Source organism: Giraffa tippelskirchi, chromosome 1, assembly GCF_054371585.1.
Source record: "Giraffa tippelskirchi isolate mGirTip1 chromosome 1, T2T-mGirTip1v1.2.pri, whole genome shotgun sequence".
Lineage (NCBI taxonomy): Eukaryota > Metazoa > Chordata > Mammalia > Artiodactyla > Giraffidae > Giraffa > Giraffa tippelskirchi.
The window spans coordinates 128,095,472-128,116,666 of NC_137275.1; the positions used below are offsets into that span (position 1 = coordinate 128,095,472).

General features: G+C 39.6%; 1 protein-coding gene and 1 long non-coding RNA gene across 6 annotated transcripts in view; one reads left to right on the top strand and one right to left on the bottom strand.

Annotated features, from left to right (window-relative positions):
- The first annotated feature begins 5,517 nt into the window (after window positions 1–5,517).
- Window positions 5,518–12,471, top strand: LOC145508278 (beta-defensin 43-like). The gene is made up of 2 exons (XM_081495567.1): window positions 5,518–5,575; window positions 12,317–12,471. The coding sequence occupies exons 1-2, from the start codon at window positions 5,518–5,520 to the stop codon at window positions 12,469–12,471; spliced, it is 213 nt and encodes a 70-aa protein (XP_081351693.1).
- A 696-nt stretch (window positions 12,472–13,167) lies between these two features.
- Window positions 13,168–21,195, bottom strand: part of LOC145508237 (uncharacterized) — a 49,228-nt gene continuing 41,200 nt past the window's right edge. For 2 of the 5 annotated variants that reach the window (XR_014055445.1, XR_014055448.1), the window contains 2 exons: window positions 19,409–19,564; window positions 18,034–18,948 (listed from right to left, as the gene is read on the bottom strand). This is a non-coding gene — a long non-coding RNA (uncharacterized LOC145508237). Of the gene's footprint in view, window positions 13,417–18,033; window positions 18,949–19,408; window positions 19,565–21,195 lie in introns of those variants that run through there. The other 3 variants (XR_014055447.1, XR_014055449.1, XR_014055444.1) reach the window with 3 other exon arrangements.

The following is a 21,195-nucleotide window of genomic DNA, read 5'->3' on the forward strand; positions in this document are numbered from 1 at the left end:
TGTTAGCATGTGAGATGAGTGCAGTTGTGCGCTAGTTTGAGCATTCTTTGACATTGCCTTTCTTTGGGATTGGAATGAAAACTGAGCTTTTCCAGTCCTGTGCCCACTGCTGTTTTCCAAATTTGCTGGCATATTGAGTGCAGCGCTTTAACAGCACCATCTTTTAAGATTTAGCTCACAATTCCTGTGAACTAGCCTTAATCCTCACTGTTGGTTTAGCTTAGCAATTGGGATTGGTTTCTTAAAAAAGAGAAAACATTGTCTGTGGTTAATGCTTCAGTTATGTAGTTCCTAGAACTAAACACAGAGCCATTTTAAATCTCTGATGGGAATCATATCATATCAAAGTCACTGTTCTGTCTGCTTGAGACATTCCTTGGGCATTTATTGCAAATAATTTTGAACTAACTGGGAAAACCACAAACCTTAATTTTACCTTTTCCTTCTTCTAAAAACTCTTTATCTGCCAATTCTTTTGTTTAGAAGAGTACATGTATTTTTCTCTCTAGTGTATGCTTTTACCTGCACACACATAGAAAATGCAAAAATCATGGATGGGAGTGTGCTCAGAAAATAGACCATAGTTTGTGGGCAGGCAGAAACCATAAACACGAGCTATTCCACCACCTTCTGCAAAACCAAAGAGAGGTTTCCAGCAGCCAGCCTGATAAGCTATAAGAGAAGCCCCTCTGTAAGAACTAGAGAAGACATAAAAACTTGAGCATTCTACCAAAAGAGAAAGCAAGAAGGTAGAAAAACTGTGCCAATACAAAGACCAAGAGAAAAAAACCTAAGTTAATAACAACACAAACAGAACACCCCATCTGAAGGTAACCAGCAAAGATCCAAGGAGGTGTTTGCTACTTCACGCCTGTAGGAAGGAAGGAAGAAAAGAAGCAGAAAAGCGTCTGAAGGGGCAGTAAAGGGACACCATCCCTTCTGGCTGCCTCAGGACCTGAGCAGGACATCTGCCGCACACAAGCCTCTGGGAGTTCCCCACCTAAGGGTCTTCCCCACCAGGATCATGGGCACCTCAAACTCTGAATGATAAACCTACACATCTCCCACCACTCTGCAACCAGACCCATGAGCTTGCTCCCACGTGCTTGGTGGCAAGAGCCGGTCCAGCGATTACAGTGCTCACAGAAATGCAGACCAGCACAAACTGGAGCTTTAGCACCACCTTTTGGAAAGCAAAAACAGGTCTCCAGCAGCCAGCCTGGTGAGTAGTTTAAAAAAGAGAGAGAGAGAGAAAGAAAATATAAAGGCTTTACAATTCTGCCACAAGAGGGAGAAGGAAGCATGGACAGGTTTGCCCATAAAAATCCTAGACAACCCCAGACACAGCTGCACCAATGAAGATTTCCCATCTCAAGACAACTGGTATATTTTTAAAATAATCAAGAAAATATGTCATGACCAAAAAGAAAATGATAGTTCAACAACCAAGCTCACATCCATGGAATATTTGGGGGAGGGGGGTGTGTGCATGTGTGTGTATTATCACTTGGTCGTGTCCAACCCCATGGACTGTAGCCCACGAGGCTCCTTTGTCCATGGGATTCTCCAGGCAAGAATACTGGAGTGGGCTGCCATTCCCTTCTCCAGGGTATCTTCCTGACCCAGGGATCAAACCCAGGTCTCCCGCATTGCAGGCAGATTCTTTACTGTCTGAGTGATTTAGATGACAAAAAATTCAAAATAGCTGTTTTGAGAACAGGCATCCCTATGTTCATAGTGTAATCAAGCAATGCTCTATGGGATCTTCCCCAGACAGACTCTACTATGTCTTCTACCTGTCTTGTTTGTAGACTTTAGTCTCCCAGGCCTCCCCTTTGTCACAAAAGTTTGGCTCAAGAATTCATGATTAGGAGAATGTGAACATGTAGGAACAAAAAACTGCAATTTGGCCAAGAGAACTGGTAACAATTAAAACAATAGATCAGCCACACAGCAATCACAGAATCATTAGTTCCTCCCTGAAGGACATGGATGACACACATTTCTGAGTTGTTTTGCAGATACTAAAACCTCCACCAGAAGACTGTGACCTGGACTTAACAACTTAGATATGATGAATACCGTATATCATATGAGAAATTAGATTATAAAAGGCTATGTGTTTCATTTTGGGTTTGATCTCTCATTCTTTCTGAGATCACCTGCTGTTAGGCTAGCCAGATGCAATGCCATAAGAAGTTCTATGGGGAGGCCCATGTGGCAAGGGACTGAGGTGTGCCAGCAACCACGTGAATAAGCTTAGAAAGAGACCTGTCCCAGCCTTCAAAGGAACATGCAAGCCCAGTGACAGCCTTTCTGCAACCTCAGGAGAGACCCTGAGCCAAAGGCACCCAGCTAAGCCACACCCAGATTCCTGACCCACAGAAATGGTGAGGTAGCAAATGTCTGTTGTTTTAAGCCACTACATCTTGGGATATTTTGTCATGTAGTGGCATACAACTGATATGTGGCTATATAGCTTATTCTATCATCTGAATTCCTCTCACAAAAGAGAGATTATCTAGTTCTTGAAGATTGTGTATAAAGTCTAGCACTCTTTGAATACGAAAGGACAGAACCTCAACTACTTGCAATTTTATTTTATTGGCCAACATTACTGACATATAATTCCCAAAAAGTGTCCATTTCATTCAGATATTTGGTATAAGGAGTTCATTGTATTCTATAATAATATTTAAACTCTTCTCTACATGTTATTTTAACAGAATAGGACTAACCAAAAGAGTAATGAATGGTCTTTTAGGTGGTAGAATAATGCATTGTGTTTATTACCATCTTAATAATTTTATGAGTTTTCCAATTTTAAAATAAAAATCTATTATTTAGGAATCAGAATAAAAAACTATAAACACATATAGTATATAGGTATCTATGTACGTATTTATATGTATATCCAGTACTCTTGCCTGGGAAACCCCATGGATGGAGGAGCCTGGTAGGCTGCAGTCCATGGGGTAGCTAAGAGTCGGACACGACTGAGCGACTTCACTTTCACTTTTCACTTTCATGCATTGGAGAAGGAAATGGCAACCCACTCCAGTGTTCTTGCCTAGAGAATCCCAGGGACGGGGGAGCCTGGTGGGCTGCCATCTATGGGGTCGCACAGAGTCGGACACGACTGACGCGACTTAGCAGCAGCAGCAGCAGTATTATATATATATATATATTTGATTTTATACAGGGGAAAATTTGTTAGTGATTTAGCAAAAGTATATTCAGTACAAAGAGATGTCAGAAATCTTCAGGGTAAGAAGTTAATTGAAAGAAGTGGAAATAGAGAACATATTATTATTTTCCTGAGACAAAAGGGGAAAACTTAGAGCCTCACATAAAAAGTAAACTAAATAAAGGAAGTTTACTGTATCTGTTGCTTTTAAAGCCCAGGAACTTGCTTTAAATAATAATGTTTCAATACTACTGAGTACAGAAAAGGAAGGTAAACAACGAACACTTGATTATAAAGTATCTGAGTATCTACTGCCCTTCTGGAGAGCTAAATTCAATAATAAAACTCAATAATTCCTAAGTCTAATTTATTATCTCATGGTAAATTAACTCCTTTCTCCTGCTGTGACAGTCTGTACTTTGATAGCTTGATAGCTGATTTTCTTCTCTGTGTTCTCCTAAGGAAAGGCCTTTATCAAAGTGCTTTCTGTTTCTGTGCCGAGGCCCTGAGCAATCTGGTGATAAGCCTCCTTTCAACACTCACTAGTGCCCACCAATCCACCCACAGAATGTAATGAACCTTCTTCTGACCTTCCCTTTAATGATGTCCCTGACTACCAACCCATGGATCACTCAATGTTCTTGGGCTTCCTGGGCAGCCTTCCAAGCCCATCCCCTGGCTCCAAATCTGTTTGGATGAGAAATAAATTTTATAGAAAATGATAAAATATCATTGAAGATTCAGCCCTTAGCATTCCATTAGGGAACTCAATGATTTGTGTTCATAAATGTGATTCCTTTGCAATGTAAACTATACTTCCAAAGCCTTTCATGATTGGAGGAGCTGAAGATTCCCAGCCAGTCAGGTTTAAGTAAATGGAATAGTCATCAGTAACCAGCACACTCCCCTGACCTGAACAACCCCTCCATGAGTTTTTAGGGTGCTGAGAGGGGCTTGTCCCCAGGTGCCACTGTCACAGCAACTTCAGAGGAGAAAAAATCCTGAGCCCAGGCTTAGAAAAAGCCATCCCCAGAGCTTTTGGCCCCTACATTGGCCCTCCTCAGGCTAAGGCCTGTGAAATTGGCCTCTTCCAGGACCTCAGTCCCTATCTCTCCACCAATCCTCTGTCCCTGATTTAGTTCCTGATGTCATTTTCAAGGCATCCATCGCCATGGAGGGCCTGCTCAAAGAGTGTGACTACATGCTTCATTAGGAGTGGAAGGAGTATCCAGAGGAAGCCATGGAAGAAAGGAGCTTTCTTCTGGACACTGACAACTAGAAGGAAGTTACTCAATGTAGAGTAAGAGCATCTAAGAAATTGTGAAGACCAAATTAGATCATGAATGTGAACGCACTCTGCAGCTTCTAAAGGTGGCATTCTTATTCATGTTTTCTTTAATCATTCCCTAGGTCATCCAAACTACTCCAGTGTTCCTCTGTGCTCATTCCTTAGTGTCCACAAGGTAATTGCTGAAGGAGGAAATGGGAACCCACACCAGTATTCTTGCCTGGAAAGTTCCATGGACAGAGGAGCCTGGCAGGCTACAGTCCATGGGGTCCCAAAGAGTCGGACATGACTGAAAATGCATACACACAAGGCAATTGTGCCACTTTGTCAGAGACATGCTCAGATTGCATTGCCATTGTCACTCCTGTACTATTTGCTTTCCCAAATGCACCTAAGTTCCTTTCTTCCTTTTTGGTCTCCCTCACATTGCATATGACAGTGATGTATAACAATGTGTGTTCACTAAGATTCTAGACATAAAAATAAGCTGATCTCATTAGTTGGCTGGACAAAGAGACAACCAAACTTAAGCTTCTGTATATCTCACAAGCCTGTGTATGGTTTCAAAAACAATTCCATTGCTGAAGTCTGCTGACATACATTCCCCAAAATATTAATAAATAAGTATGTTATTATATCTAGTGCTTCTTTTATTGTATTACTGGGGAAACAAATAGAATGTTTATAGTCTATAAATGTTGCCTTAGCATAGCATAGCATAGCATAACCTCCAGGAACCATAAGACAATGATTTTTCAACAGAATATCCCCTCCTCCCTTTATCATGGCTGCTATTTCTCTGTAAGTGCTGTACATTCCTCTGTCACTGCCCACACCCTGCCAACACTTGGCAAATGTCCTGTGAATGACTGATGGTCACGTCCATTGTGTGGTATCTCCTGATATGAAGGCTCATTGGAACACAGAAATGTTCTTGCCACTGAAAGGTTCAATAATCAAACAGCAACTCACTTCTTGAGTACTGAATGTAGAAAGAAGTTTTCTTCATCCCAGCTACAGATTCTCTCTGACTTATTCAACTATGAAGGTCTTGCTTTCCCTCCTTGGGGTTCTTGCCTTACTGTCCATAGTTCCTCAAGGTAAGATGGAAACCTTTCATTCCAAAGTTATGAAAATATAAGTGAAAGAGAATACAAGGTCTTTCAAGAGTTTGAAAATAAATTAGACAAGAGCAGATTGTACCATATAACGAAGAATGGGAGAGTAGTGGAGAGTTGGTGGTTAGGGCAACAGCCGTAAGGTGGTGCCCTCCAGTGATTTAACCTATAAGCTCTTACTTGAAGATTGTGTTTGATCTAAAGAAGGTGGAAGGAGGTTACAGAACACAGAAAATTTGGGGAACTGAATAAATGGTAAATGAGTGGAGATTAGAAGGGCCAGCGTGAATAGGAGGCTGCTCCATCATAATCTGTGGTTTACACAACACTCCGATCATTGATCTAGGTAAGGGCTTATGTGGAAATTACTTTATGTATGGTGGGACTTAAGATTCCATCTTAACACTTAACCAAGTAACCAATTACACAGGCCTACTTATTGAATAATCAATCTAACCCTCCCAAATTAACTTTAAAATCCATCAATACTATGTGTTAAATATATATTAATTGTTGGGCTTATCAGTGGGATTTACATTACTATCAAGTGACATCTTTTATAATGCACTTACTACTTTAAGATCATCTTTTAATACCTAAAGAAATTCAATAAATTAAAGATTTCCTTCATTATTCTTGTTTCTTTTATGAGATAAAATTCATTCTTTTAAAGTGTACCATTTATGCGATTTTCTATATATTCCTAAATTATTCAGCATCATCACTATCCAATTCCAGAACATTCCATCACTCCAAAAAAGAAACTCCATATTCATTAGCAGTCATTCCCCATCTTTCTCCTCCCCTGGCAACTATTTATTTATCTTCTGTTTCTATCCATTTACCTAATCTGGATATTTAACATAGTTAAACAACATGTAACCAACCCTTCGTGTCTGTTTTCTTTCACTTAGCAACAGGTTTTTCAAAATGTATCCATATTGCAGCATGCATCAATACTTAATCTTTTTCAACTGATAAATAGTATTATAGTAAATGCATATACTACCTTTTATTCATCCAGTCATCAGTTGATGGACATTTGGGTTGTTTCTAGTCTGGATCTTGTATCAATGATATTGCTCTGAACATTTACATCTAAGCTTTTATGTGGATATATTTTCAATTCTGTTGGAAATATACCTGTGTTTTATGGTTACACTATGTTTAAATTTCTGAGGAACTGCCAAACTATTTTTCATAGCTTCACTCTTTATTTTAAAATCCCACCAGCAGTGCCTGAGGGTTCCAATTTCTTCACATAGTCACCAACAGTTGTTATTATCTGTTTCTTTTATTATAGTCATCCTAGTTAATGTAATGTGAAATCTCATTGTAGTTCTAATTTGTATTTTAATTTGCATTTAATTTGTAACATTAATGATGTTGAGCATTTTTTAAGTGTTTTATTGGCCACGTGTTTATTTCTTTGTAGAAATATCTACTCAAATTCTTTACTTATTTCTTAATTTAGTTACTTTTCACTAGTCTGTTCTTCATATATTCTTGACACTACACCTTTAGCAGATACAGTTTTGCAAATATTCTCTCCCATTCTTTAAGCTGTTTCTTTTTAAATATATATATATTTGACTGACATTGCTGTATCACTGGGAGAAGGAAATGGCAATCCACTCCAGTACTCTTGCCTGGAGAATCCCAGGGACAGAGGAGCCTGGTGGGCTAAGGATCAGACACAACTGAGAGACTTCACTTTCGCTTTTCACTCTCATGCATTGGAAAAGGAAACGGCAACCAACTCCAGTATCCTTGCCTGGAGAATCCCAGGGACAGAGGAGCCTGGTGGGCTACTGTCTATGGGGTCGCACAGGGTCTGACACAACTGAAGTGACTTAGCAGCAGCAGCAGCAGCAGCTCTATCACTGAATATGCTTCCAGGCTTGAGTTAGAATCAACTCAGACTCAGTTACCTCCGTGGGCAAATGACATGATGTTATATGTAGAAACCCTAAGATACCATAAAAAACTTAGAACTAGTACAAAAATTCAGTAAGTTACAGAAAACAAAATCAATAAGCAAAAACCAGTTGCATTTCTACATATTAACAATGAACTATTCAAAAGAGAAATTATGAAACCAATCTCATTTATAACAGCATCAAAAGAACAAAGTACTGAGGAATACAACTTAACCAAAGAGGTAAAAGACTTGTACACTGAAAACTACAAAATAGTGATGAAAGAAATTAAAGAAGACACAGATAAAAGGTTATCCCCTATTTAGCAGCTGAAAGAATTAATACTGCTAAGATGTTCATAAAACCTAAAGCAAATAATAAATTCAGTAAAATCCCTGTGAAAATGCCAGTGTTATTTTTCACAGAAATAGGGAAAAAAACAATTTTAGAACAGCTTTTTAAAACTTTTAAACAGCTGAAAAATTTTTTTAAAGAAAGGAAAGAGAGAAGGAAGAAAGAATGAGTCCTAAAATTCTTATGGAGCCACAAAATTCTCTGAATAGAAAAGCAATTTTGAGCAAGAAGAACAAAGCTGATGGCATAGCAATTAATGGCTTCAAAATATATTACAAAGCTATAAAAATTTTTAAAGTATGGTACTGGCATAAATACAGATATGTAAGGACTTCCCTGGTGGTCCAGTGGCTAAGACTCTGCACTCCCAATGCAGGGGGCCTGAATTCCATCCCTGGTCAGGGAACTAGATCCCACATGCTGCAACTAAAGATCCGGCATGCCGCAATGAAGATCAAAGATCCTGAATGCTTCAACTAAGACCTGGTACAGCCAAATAAATAAATATTAAAAAAAAAAAAAGTAAAGACATGTAGAACAGTGGAAGAGAATAGAGACTTCAGAAATAACCGCCCCCCCCAAAAAAAACACAGAGGGAACTGATATTCAACAAGAGTACTAAGACTACACAATGGAGAAAGGAGAGTCTCTTCAACCAGTGATGTTAGGAAAACTCCATAGCCATATGCAAAGAGTATATTTATAGAAAAAAGTCAATTCAAAATAGATTAAAGATTTAAACATGAGACCTGAAACTGTAAAATCTCTAGAAGAAAACACGAAGGAAGAGCTTCATGACACGTCTTTGCAATGATTTCTTGGATATGCACAAGCACCAAAGGCAAAATGAGATAAGTAGGACTACATGAAACTAAAAAGCTTTTGCACAGCAAAACAAACAATTAACAGAGTTAAAAGACAACCTAAGGAATAGGAGAAAATATCTGCAGGCCCTATACTCAATAAGGGTTTGCAAGTTCCTTGGAGAACACATGAGGAGCTCACACAACTCAATAGCCCAAATAATAATAAAGCAATTAAAAATGGGCAAGGGACCTGAACAAATATTTTTCCAGAAAAGATATACAAGTAGCCAAAAAGAAAACAAAAAGGTGTTCAAAGTCACTTATCATCAGGGAAATGCAAATCAAACCCACAATGAGATATTACCTCACACCTGTTACAATGGCTATTATCATAATAATAATAATAATAATAAGTATTGGTAGGTATATAGAGTAAACAGAAACCTTGTACACTTTTGTGGAAATGTAAATTGGAAAAGTAATTATGAAAAAAATATGAATGCTCCTTTAAAAATTAGAACTAGAAACCACCATAAGATTCAGCTATTCCACTTCTGAGTATATAGCCAAAAAATGATATTGAATAGAGATGCTGAAGAGACAACTGTACTCCCATGTTTAATGCAGCATTATTCACACTAGCCAAGATAAAGAAACAACCAAAGTGTCTTGTCAATGTATGAATGGGTAAAGAAAATGTCTTATACATATGTGTGTGTATGTGTGTGTGTATTCATACAACAGAATATTATTCAGCCTTACAAAGAAATTTCCTATACCATTTGCATTGACATAAACAAAGGTCCTGAAGGACATTATGCTAAGTCAAGTAAGTGAGACACAGAAGGATCAATACTGTGTGATCTCATTTATGTGTGGAACATAAAACAGTAAAAGTCAAAGAAGTAGCAAGTAAAATGGTGGATGCCAAGGACTGGAGGGGCAGGGAAATGGAGAGATGTTAGGGTACAAACTTCCAGTTATAAAATGAACAAGTTCCAGAGACTTAATGTACAATACGCTGGCTATAGTTAATATAATGTATTATACACTTGAAATTTGCTGAGAGTAGATCTCAAGTGATCTTATGATACAATAAAAGAGGATGACCACATGAAGTGTTGGATATGTTAATTATCTTGTGGTGGTATCAAGTCAATGTATATTATATCATAATATTGCATTCAGTTCAGTTCAGTCGCTCAGTCATGTCTGACTCTTTGCGACCTCATGAAGCGCAGCATGCCAGGCCTCCCTGTCCATCACCAACTCCCTGAGTCCACCCAAACCCATGTCCATTGATTTGGTGATGCCATCCAACCATCTCATCCTCTGTCATCCACTTCTTCTCCTGCCCTCAATCTTTCCCAGCATCAGGGTCTTTTCCAATGACTCAGCTCTTCGCATCAGGTGGCCAAAGGATTGGACTTTCAGCTTCAACATCAGTCCTTCCAATAAACATCCAGGACTGATCTCCTTTAGGATGGACTGGTTGAATCTCCTTGCAGTCCAAGGGACTCTCAAGAGTCTTCTCCAACACCACAGTTCAAAAGCATCAATTCTTTGGCGCTCAGCTTTCTTTACAGTCCAACTCTCACATCCATACATGACTACTGGAAAAACCATAGCCTTTACTAGACGGATCTTGTTGGCAAAGTAATGTCTCTGCTTTTTAATATGCTGTCTAGGTTGGTCATAACTTGCCTTCCAAGGAGTAAGCATCTTTTAATTTCATGGCTGCAAGCACCATCTGCAGTGATTTTGGAGCCCAGAAAAATAAAGTCAGCCACTGTTTCCACTGTTTCCCCATCTATTTGCCATGCAATATTGCATTGTATACCCTAAATGTATACAATTTTTATCAGTCAGTCATTCCTCAATAAAAGTGAAAAACATATATACACATAAGAAGAAAATGTGATATATATATACAAGACAAATTCAGCATTAAAAAAAGGAGGAAATCCTGCCATTTGTGACAACATGGATGGACCTGGAGGGTACTATGCTAAATGAAATGTCAGACACAAAAAGACAAATACTGTGTGACCTCGCTTATATGTGGAATCCAAAAATGGCAAACTCATACTAACAGGGCCTGATGGGTGGAGGAAATGGGGAGACATTGGTCAAAAGGTACAAAGTTTCATTTATGCAAGACAGAAAATTTCTGAAGTTCTACTACACACAGTACCCACAGTTAACAATACAGAATTGTATACTTAGATTTTTGAGTCTAGATCTTATGCTAGGTATTCTTACCACAGGTAATAACAACAACAACAACAATAATAATAGAGGAAGTGAGAGGAAATTTTCATATGTGATTAAAGTGTCTTATGATCTTGATAGTAGTGATGATTTCATAAGTGTAAACTAGTCACCAAACTTACTGAGTCATGTACATTTCAACTAAACAATGAAAAAGACATATAACTACAGTGTCACCAACATACAACCCTCATTATTAATGAATCTAGCCATTGGGAATCAGTAACTGCTATTATCTCCAAAAGATAGACAACCAGACATTAAGGACCTCCTGATAAAACACACACACACACACACAATCACCAACAACAACTGCAGTACAGCCAGCTAAAGGAATCAAACATGAGTCTGGTCAAGCATCTGAATCCAGTTGCCAATTTGCTGAAAATACACAGGACACAGGAACATGCTGACTTCTCTAAAAGTATGCAATCAGAAAAATATAAACTCTAGGAAACACTACAGGTTAAACATCCCAAGGTCTTCAGCATAAGAACTGTAAGAAAACTATATTAAAAAAAAAAAAAGGATTTGGGAAAAATCTGTAGGTTTAGAAGGAATATCAAAAATTATAAAGAGAAAAAACTAAACTACAGTATCTAGGGATGAAATTCAGGTAATAACACTATTTTTAAGTAAAGAAATGCATGCAAGTGATTCCTATAAAACTTAGGCTTCCTTGGGGTAAAGGGATAGATGGAAACACCTATGATCAAGAACTGGAAACCAAGGTGAGCGGCCATGGCATGTGGGACCCTGTGCAGGTCTCAAAAACCTCCTCAGTAAAGGAGGTAATGGCTCTGAGCCTAAACACACTGGAAAATGGAAACCAAGACCCAACTTCCCCATCCAATTCTCATTCTCAATTGATGATTTCTTTTTTCACCAAGACAGGAAAAGCAACAAGTGACAAAATCCCCATTTCCCCACCACCATGAACCTTTACCTAATTTTATCTCACCCCACCTTCTAAACTTGATACTCTGACCTAAGGCCAACCCCTTCACCTGTACATGAAATTTCATCCCCACTCACTTTCAGAGACTTCATTTCTGCAATTAAATACCCTTTCCTGAATCATGAATCCCCACGCTTAAATGGATCATTAATTTTAGCATAGCCAAAAATATGCTGTGACAGTTCTTATCAGAAACACTGCCCCTTTTCAGCCTCACCTCACTAACTATTCTAGAGAAGAAACCCTCATTTATCTTTATTCAGTACTGCCACTTTTCTCTTCTCCATTCTTTTTTTGTCATTTTTTCTGGGAAAGTTCTTTGTTGTTGTTGTTTTATTATGAAACACCTCAAATATTAAAGTGTTCAAATATTAAAATATACAAACACACAATACAATGTTTTCTCTTTTCAAAGCCAGAAGCCTCCTTTTTCAGGAAGGATGTCCTCCAGGATACTATAACTGCAGAATGAAGTGCAATGTTAACGAATACGCAGTTAGATACTGTGCTGACTGGACCATCTGCTGCAGAGAGAAGAAAAAAGGAGTTAAGGAAAAAAAGAAGTGGTGAAAAGTCTAACTCCATCCTTTTCAGAAATCTAAAAATGTTTAAAACTCCCTTGTCTATATAAGAATAATTAATATGATGGATAAAGGAAACTCATGGTAATTATATACGTAGATGGTCAAGTTAAAGTAAATATTTCATAAAAGCTCACACTCTGTTTTCATGTGTGCACTTTTTCATTAATTTCCTCAACTTATATCCACCACATTGTTATTTCATCTATAGTACCATATCCCAGCCCAACCAGTTTCAAACTATTTGACCTTGGATAAGCTCTTTAGTCTCTCTCTATCCTCAGTTTCCTTATCTATACAACGGGATAACCATGGTACCTACATCATAGTGTTGTGAGAATTACATGAATTGTGTGTATGTGTGTGTGTGTTCAGTTATGTTCGACTCTCTGTGACCCCATGGACTGTAGCCTGCCAGGCTCCGCTATCCGTGAGCTTTCCCAAGCAAGAAGACTGTTGCCTGGATGTGCTACATTTGTGAAATTTGTTAAGAAGGTCACTTATGATTTTTACATTTTTCTGAGTACATGGTATATTTCAAAAAAAAGTTTTTAGGAAAATTTTAATGGGAAAAATTAACAAAGAAGAAAAATATTGAAGACAAGGAATTCGACTAAGGAATTATTTTCATGGGAGAGACAACGAACTCCTCTAAATAAAGAGAAACACAGCCAACACAGAAATATTGATAGGCTAAAGCCATCATTTTAATGGTATAGTACATCTCAGAAGGTCCTCAGAGGAAGTCAGCAGGAACCTCAGATACAACTATTTCCCAACCATTGAAGGCAAATACTTTTTATCAATGCAGCAAAGCATTGACACTTCACAGAATATATGAAATATTTCACCTTTTGTACATGATTTCTTGCAAACACCTTTTGTTCGCCAGCATGTATTAAAGAATCTTCTTATAAATGCATTTGCTCCACTTCTAACTGCCAACAAAAACAGAATTAAACACACAGTGCTTGCAGGGTCATAATGCCTTGGATAAGACTGAAGACTACACTTTACAACTTTTTAATGGTAAATTGAATAGGCTCTAAAGACCCCAGTCATGTTATGGTTGGGTGTCCCTTTTTCAGTAGCTCTTAAGTTATTTCCCAGAGATGTATTATGAGTCACTAGTTTCCACAGTCCCAACTCATGTGAATCACTAATCAACTATAGACAGGTAACAGGGCCCAGCAGATTCACTTGGAACTATTTGCAATGGAAAACATTTAGACCCCAGGAGTCTGTCAAGGCCCCGTGCCAGGAGACATGCAGGATCTCGAACAGGAGCAAGGTAATCTGATTATCAAGTGTCGTTTAAAGAAGGAAAGATCACCAGCACAGATGTACAGAAGCCCCTGGTTCTAGGCCTGCCTCTAGTTGACTTTTTCCTGCATCCCTGACTGCCTGCCAAGGCTTAATCACAGAGTAGTTGAAAGCATTGGTGGCTGGTGAGTTTTAATGGGTCTGGAGTACCTGAGACTTAGATTTCAATCAGTTACTAGTATTTCTCCTAACCTTAAGACCTGGGCACCTCTGGAAGCTGAGGGATCAGGAGGAGTGGTAGGCAGGCAGCTTAAGAGGGTGAGGGTGAGTTATCCTACTGAATTCCCCACTCTTGTGTGTTAAACCTTACCAGTCTCTCCACCCAGCCTGCCCAAGGGCCTTTGTGGTGTAAGAGTAACCAATGTGGTCTGACCAAAGGCCACTGGCAAGTGAATTTGCCTTTCACCCACCCATTATCCCTGGGGCACCCCCTGGGGACAAAGGAGTCCAGTGGAGACATCATGAGTCCAAAGGTCCTGCCATCCAGGACAGCGGCAGAAATCTCACAATTCTGATATGCCTCTAGAATACTTACCTATGGCCCTTAAATGATACCTTTAGAATGTGAAGCTTTCAGACAAAGAGTAAAAGCTCTCTGCAGACTTTAGCAAACCACAAGCAAAGTTGTTGACTTGCCACTTCAGTGACTTAAGTGGACCCTTCTCAGTATTAAGTTGCTGGGTTTTTTTCCATAGGACATAAATTTTGACCCCTCAAACCGATGTTCCATAGGCTCCTATCATGCTTTAAAGTTAATATAGTTGAACAATTTGCTCTATTTATTGATTCTTCTCAGCATCAAATTTGCCTTGGTTTCTAACTGACTTCGAAGTGCAAGTTCTAAGAGTCCTAGAGCAACAGTTCCTCTTCCACCCTCTATGTATCCTCTAAAGGTCTCATGCTTTTGCTCTGCCAATGCCATCAGTTCAATTCCCCCACAAACTTCACAGATTCCCTAGACCAAAATCCAGAACGAATGTCTTCTTTGAAACTATTATGTGTCCTTAGCATCTTATCTCTGTTCCTTGGAACAGCCTGGAGCATCCATCTCTGCTTACATCCCTCCCTGTTCCAATTTTCTTCATCCAAGTCCAGCTTCCTCCTCACTGTTGTAGGAGCTCATACCCTTTTTCCCTTGATGGTTCATAATTCCACAGGGAGGAGATTCCGTTTTACCTGGTGGAACATAGGAGAGCAAGACAAGGACCACAAGGACCAAGAGTAAGCTCCTCATAGCTGAACCAATCAGCAAAGGGACAGCTGAGAGCAGGGGAGAGTCACTCTATATGTAGGTCTTGAGCCATAGTGAGCTGCGTGACTAGTGAACCTTTTAGGAACAAGAACATCTACTTGCTCCACTGAGCAGTTCAATCAAATAAAGGTCTGTCTTTGAACATAATGTCTCACCATTAAAATACACTTCTTGAGTACCACTTGCAAAGTGCCTTACCACTGTGGGAACATCCCTAATGGCCTGGTAGGATGTTATGTAGGTTTCTTTGTATCCTTACTGTACATTCATTTAACAAATGCTTATAGTATGCAGAGAACTGTAACGCTACCCTACTTAGCTGACAGTGTGTTTTTGATAGCTGTCTTCAATCTCTCACCTTGAAAAAAAGAAATGCCAGGTAGATATCTCTCTTTGTTTTAAAATGCAAAGAACATGAAGCTTGAGTAGAAAAAAGGACTTTCTCGAGTTTATACGTATCACAAATGGCAGCAACACAATTTACATGGCTTGTGCATACAGAATAATTAAAGAATGGTCCAGCCCAGTTATAATGTGGCTGAAATCTATTTAGGGAAATCAGAGCTTCCCACAGAGCAGGGCAAAGTCCTATAACACCATCAACATGAGTCTTCAATGCTGGAATCTACAAAGAGTTTGTGTTAGAACTCTTGCTTTGAGGGACTGAAGGTCAAGAGTGCCTGAGAGTTTACAGTGCATTTTAAGCTTTACAAAACCTTTATCTGATCTTATCTAAAGAATACAGAACCCAGAATCAGACAATCCAAGTTTAGATCTGGACTCAGCTTGATGAGCTTTCAGTAAGGCACTTGCTTTGCCTTTCCAAATGTCAGTTCTCTCCCCTGTAAAACAGGCTGTACACCATTAATGCTTCCTATTACAGAGGCTTGTGGTGGGGCCAAGCAAAGCAATTCTTGTAAAATGTCATTTGTAAAATGTACACTTCGGGGACGGTTAGACTCAGAGACAGAAGAAGACATTTAAAACTAAAACTAGAGAAGAAAAAATCTAGAGATGGGAGAAATAGGGCTCCTCTAACAGGAGAGCAAAAGGACCAGGACAGGAACAAATTCTTCCATCACTCCCTCCTGTGTGCTTTTCACACCCATGAAAATTTATATACATGTATCACTTTGGCCTCATGCATTCCAGCTTCAGGAAGTGTGTGATATGATTTTGATTACAAAGCTGGGGAAGACTCCTAAAAAGAATTGCAGAACAAAAAAAAGTAAAGAAAAAGTGAAAGACACGAATTTGGGGAAATGACCAAGTGAGCATGAGTGCACTTAGGGATATGAGAACCACTCTCCAGCCTGGAGCAACAAGTGCAGCCAGAAATACGTTCATGCACCCCATCTGGCTCTGATCTCCTCTTCTCCAGCCAAGCTTCTTGGCCTCTAACTCTTGCCGCCACGCCCTGAGAACCCCCAGCTCCTGCTGCTTTACACCTTCTCCCAGCACAACTTGCTGCCTGCATTCCAGTGAAACGGTGACTTGTCCTCTGGAGGGTATGGCCTCCCAGGAGCCTGCGGTGACTGTGGTCCCTCATCTGCCGAGGCTCCATGCACCATGGAACAGGCAAGGAGCATTTGTCGTAAGACTAGGGAAATGGCCTCTTAACTGGTGTCCCATGTCATTTTTACATATTTATTGCTCCTCTTTCATGCAGTTATCAAATGACCTTTATAGAACTGAAATTGGATCATGCATTTGCCACACGTAAAACCTTTCACTGTCCTCCCATTGGGCTAAAGTAGAAACTGCCTCCATGGACAACAAGCCCCCCACCTGGCCCAACTGCCTCCCTCAGCCCTACCCATCTCATGTGCCTACTTGTAAGGAAGCATTTAACAGGAGGCTTCCTGTATGCTGTTTTTGGTCTTGCATAAATCCTTTGTTCCTCATTAGCACTTGAATGCAGATGCTAGATGAACCACACACGGTTCCCAGAATAATAGGAATTTATGTATCTCATTTGTATGGAAAGTAGCCTTTCCATACGGTGAAAAGTAGCCATTTACAACTCTCTTCCCTTCTGATATGGCAAGTAACTTTTACAATCCCCTCTCTTGAAAATGATTCTAAGTATGTGTACTATTAAAAAAAAAAGAAAGAAAATGATTCTAGCCTCAAGCTTCCTGAATAACTTGTAAGATTTTTTTTATCCCTGTCTCTGCTGAAAAGGCTATCTTGTAAGACAGTATATATATGCCCACAATATGCTGAATAAACAAACGCCTTTGTTCCATCAGAACACTGGTCCCCGTGTCTTTCTTCATTTCTCTCTCTCTCTCTCTCTCTCTCCCCCTTTCAGGCTGCTTCCACGGAGCACAGGTGTCCTCTATGTCTACTTAGTCACCCGAGCTTTCAAGACCTCTTCGAGAGGGCGCCCCGTGCCTATGTAGATGGAACTAACTCTTTGTCTAGACTTACAATGACACGCTGTGTAAATTAGGGAATATCAGCCTCTTTTCTTCCTTCTTTCACTTTCTTATCATTGACTCTGTACCCCCAAGTTCCGGTCCATTAAAGGACCACAACACCCACCGTCTCACACGGTCCACCTGACTGGGCTTTACTTTTCTGAAACAAGCTCACCTCACAGCTTCTACCCATGCTGTGCACACGTCCTGGAAATCTGCATCCCTGCCCCCCAGTCTTCACCTAACATTTACTCATTTAAAGAGATATTCTCAGTGTTCTCCATGGAAAAAATTTTCCTGGATACTCCCCACCTAAATTATTTTCTCCCCTGTTAAATTTTCTCACAGGATCTTTTTTCATTATTAGCATATAAAATATTAGAATTTGTGTATATATGTTTTTTGATTTAGTAGTTGCTTCATCACTTGACTACAAGTTCAATGAGAGCATGGCCCATGTACATCACATATCCATCACAACACCCAAACCCAATATTTTTTCTAGAGCACTGGATTAAGTCCTAAGGCTGCCATAATAAAGCAATACAACCTGTGGGGCTTAAACAGAAGAATTGTATTGTCTCACAGCTCTGGAGGCTAGAGGTCTGAAATCAAGCTGTCTTCAGAACTGCTTCTTTCTGAGGCCTGTGAAGGAAGGATGTGCTCCAAGCCCCTCTCCCAGCTCCTGGCAGTCCCTGGCATTCCATGGCTGGTAGATGGTGTTCTCCCCAGGTCTTCATATTGTCTTCCCTCCGTATGTGTTTGTACCTGTGTCCAATTTTGCCCTCTTATACGGAAACAGTCATATTGAATTAGGGCCCATCCTAATGATTTTTCAACTCAAACATCTGCAGAGACTTCATTTCCAAATAAGGTCACATTCACAGGTACCAGAGTTTAGGACTTCAACATCCTTGGAGGATCGCAATTTAACCCATGGCAAACATTAACTTTTCATCTTTCATTTTCCTGGGTAATTCTATGACCCAGATGGCATCACAACAATTTTTTTTCTAAGACACTAAGTTATTTTTCTTCTATCACATTACATGGAAGAAGATTCAGCCACAGATCCGCCCAGTAGAAACTCCTGAGCTTCTGAAAGCCACTGTAGAATACCATACAACACTGCAAGCAAGCTGAGTTTAGACATGAGGTCACTCCTCTCACTTCAGAGGCTATTTGACCTCCCCATCCACCACAGTCCATCCTACTCTCGGCACGTAACTTGGTTTCTGGTTCAGAAAAAAGAGATGTCAGAGGGTTTTAAATGTTTACCACTGACCCTATTACCAGCCTACTCACTCAATAAGCAAGCATATGTCTGTAAATGTATATGTATTTTTCTTCTTTTCTTTCTTCTTTGGAGGAATAAGTGTCACTTCTTCTGCCATGTCTCATCCTTCCAACCAGACTCATAGCATATGCACACACATCTCCTAAGTTATGTTGCTTTCTCATTAATTCCCTTTTAAAAAAAAAAAATAGAACTTTTTGTTGTAAAATATATAACACATATATGAAAAACCTACAAGACAAATGCAGAGCTTCACAAATTATTATATGCTTAACCCCATAGTAAACACTACTCAGATAAAAAACACATCTCTGCAGCACCCCAGAAATACCTCCTTACAACCCCATCCCAGTCATAACCCCCTCAAGTTACCACAACCCTTGACTTTTATTGTAATCATGTCCTTGAATTTCTATTTCTACCAGACAACTCACCATTCTTACAAAAATAAAATTTCATCTTGCTTATTTTTTACTTGATATATCTTTTGGTCTCTTTTTATCTGAGTGTTCTCCCTCCTGCTCTCTTACAATTTACCTGTTAAGTAGCCTAGGACACCTGACCTGTAGATTTACCCACAACCTGAATTTTGCTGAATGGGTACTCACTCATGGTGAGGTTTAACTTGTACCTCTGTCCTCGTATTTCCTGAAGATAGGCAACTGGATCCACAGGCTTGATCAGATTCAGGTTCAATCCGTTCAGCAGAACTGCAAGTTTTCTTGTTTCATCAAAACTTCATAATATCTGGTTGTGTCTCTGATTGTGCCCTCGGTAATTATGGACACTTAATGCCAAGAACCATTCATTCATCAACAGTTGAAAAGGGGTTATATGCTAATTTCCAATGGCATTTTTACAGAATAGAAATAACAATTCTAAAAATAATATGGAACCAGAAAAGATCTCAAATACTCAAAACAATGCTGAGAAAGAAGAACAAAGCTGGAGGCATCATGCTTCTTAATTATAAACTATATCATAAAGCTATAGTAATCAAAACAGTATGGTACTAGAATAAAAACAGGCACATAGATCAATGGAACAGAAATAAGAGCACCCCAAAAATTTTAACATTTTTCAGCTGTTCTCTAAACAAGAATTTTTAAGTATTTTTCTTTTGTTCCTTTTCACTTTTATGGGGAAAAGACAAATTTTCCCTAACAAAATCATCTTACAAATTATTTACCACCAATCAGTGTTTTCTTAAACAATTACTTCAATGGCCTATGTTCTTCACATTGGGAGAACTGTAGACCTAAAATTGATTCCAAATAGTGGTATACCTGAAATACTGTCCATCAACTATACTTCAGTAAAAAGTAAAATTAAATAAATTAATAAAATTTCACTCATAGACCTTTGTAACATGTCTCTACCACCCACTACAACCTCATCCATAACCACACCCCATGGTCCAATAATACCTAAATATGTGTTCACACCTGCACACCAGACTTTTCTACCTCTGCACCCTGAGTCTGTGGATCTACCGATCTTTCCTAGAGCCCTCTTTCCTGTACTTCCTGGATAATTCCTACTTACCCTTAAAGATTCAACTCCTCCAGGAAGCCTTCCCTGCTTCTCTCAAAGCTCAGTTTGGTGCCCCAAGTTTCCATAGCATTCTGTACATAATTCCTTTTCACAGCTTTTACTTCATTATGTGTGTATTAGTTGAGTCACTCAGTCATGTCTAACTCTTTGCAACCCCATGGACTATAGCCCACCAGGCTCCTCTGTCCATGGAATTCTCCAAGCAAGAATACTAGAGTGGGTAGCCATTCCCTTCTCCAGGGATGAAACCCAGGGATGGAAACCAGGTCTCCTGCATTGCAGGAGGATTCTTTACCATCTGTGCAACCAGGGAAGCCCTTTACCTCATTATATGAAAATTATAACCTATGACCCATGCAACTGTGAGTGTAGGAATCTTCTCTATTCTCTATGTCCCTGGAACCCAGCAAAGGGCCTGGCATAAAGCGCCACTAATGTTGGCCACCCTGAATTAAACTGAACTGAACCTTCCTGGTTTCCTGCTCTCTAGAGCTCTCCATTTCCATGCCCCATGCTAGATTTCCCCTCCACGCTCACAGTGATCATGGCCCTTCTGTATTTTCCCCACATTTGGTCTGTAACTCACTTCTTACAGACACGAGTCTGAGTAAGGGCAGGGTGGGCTGCTGATCTGCTCAGAGTTATGCGTAAGGCTGAGGATTTGTCACACACCAGGTCCATGACCAGTGTTGTAGAACTGCCTTTCTCGCAGCCCTCACAGAAATCCATGGCGATAAGGACAGCCCCGTTTGCTACAATTGTGCTAGGAAATTCAAGGACCAGGAAGAGACTCAAATGCCCAAAGGAAAAAGTCATGTTCTATATACAATCTGTCTGAAGCTAAGGAAGAAGGCAAACTAGCCC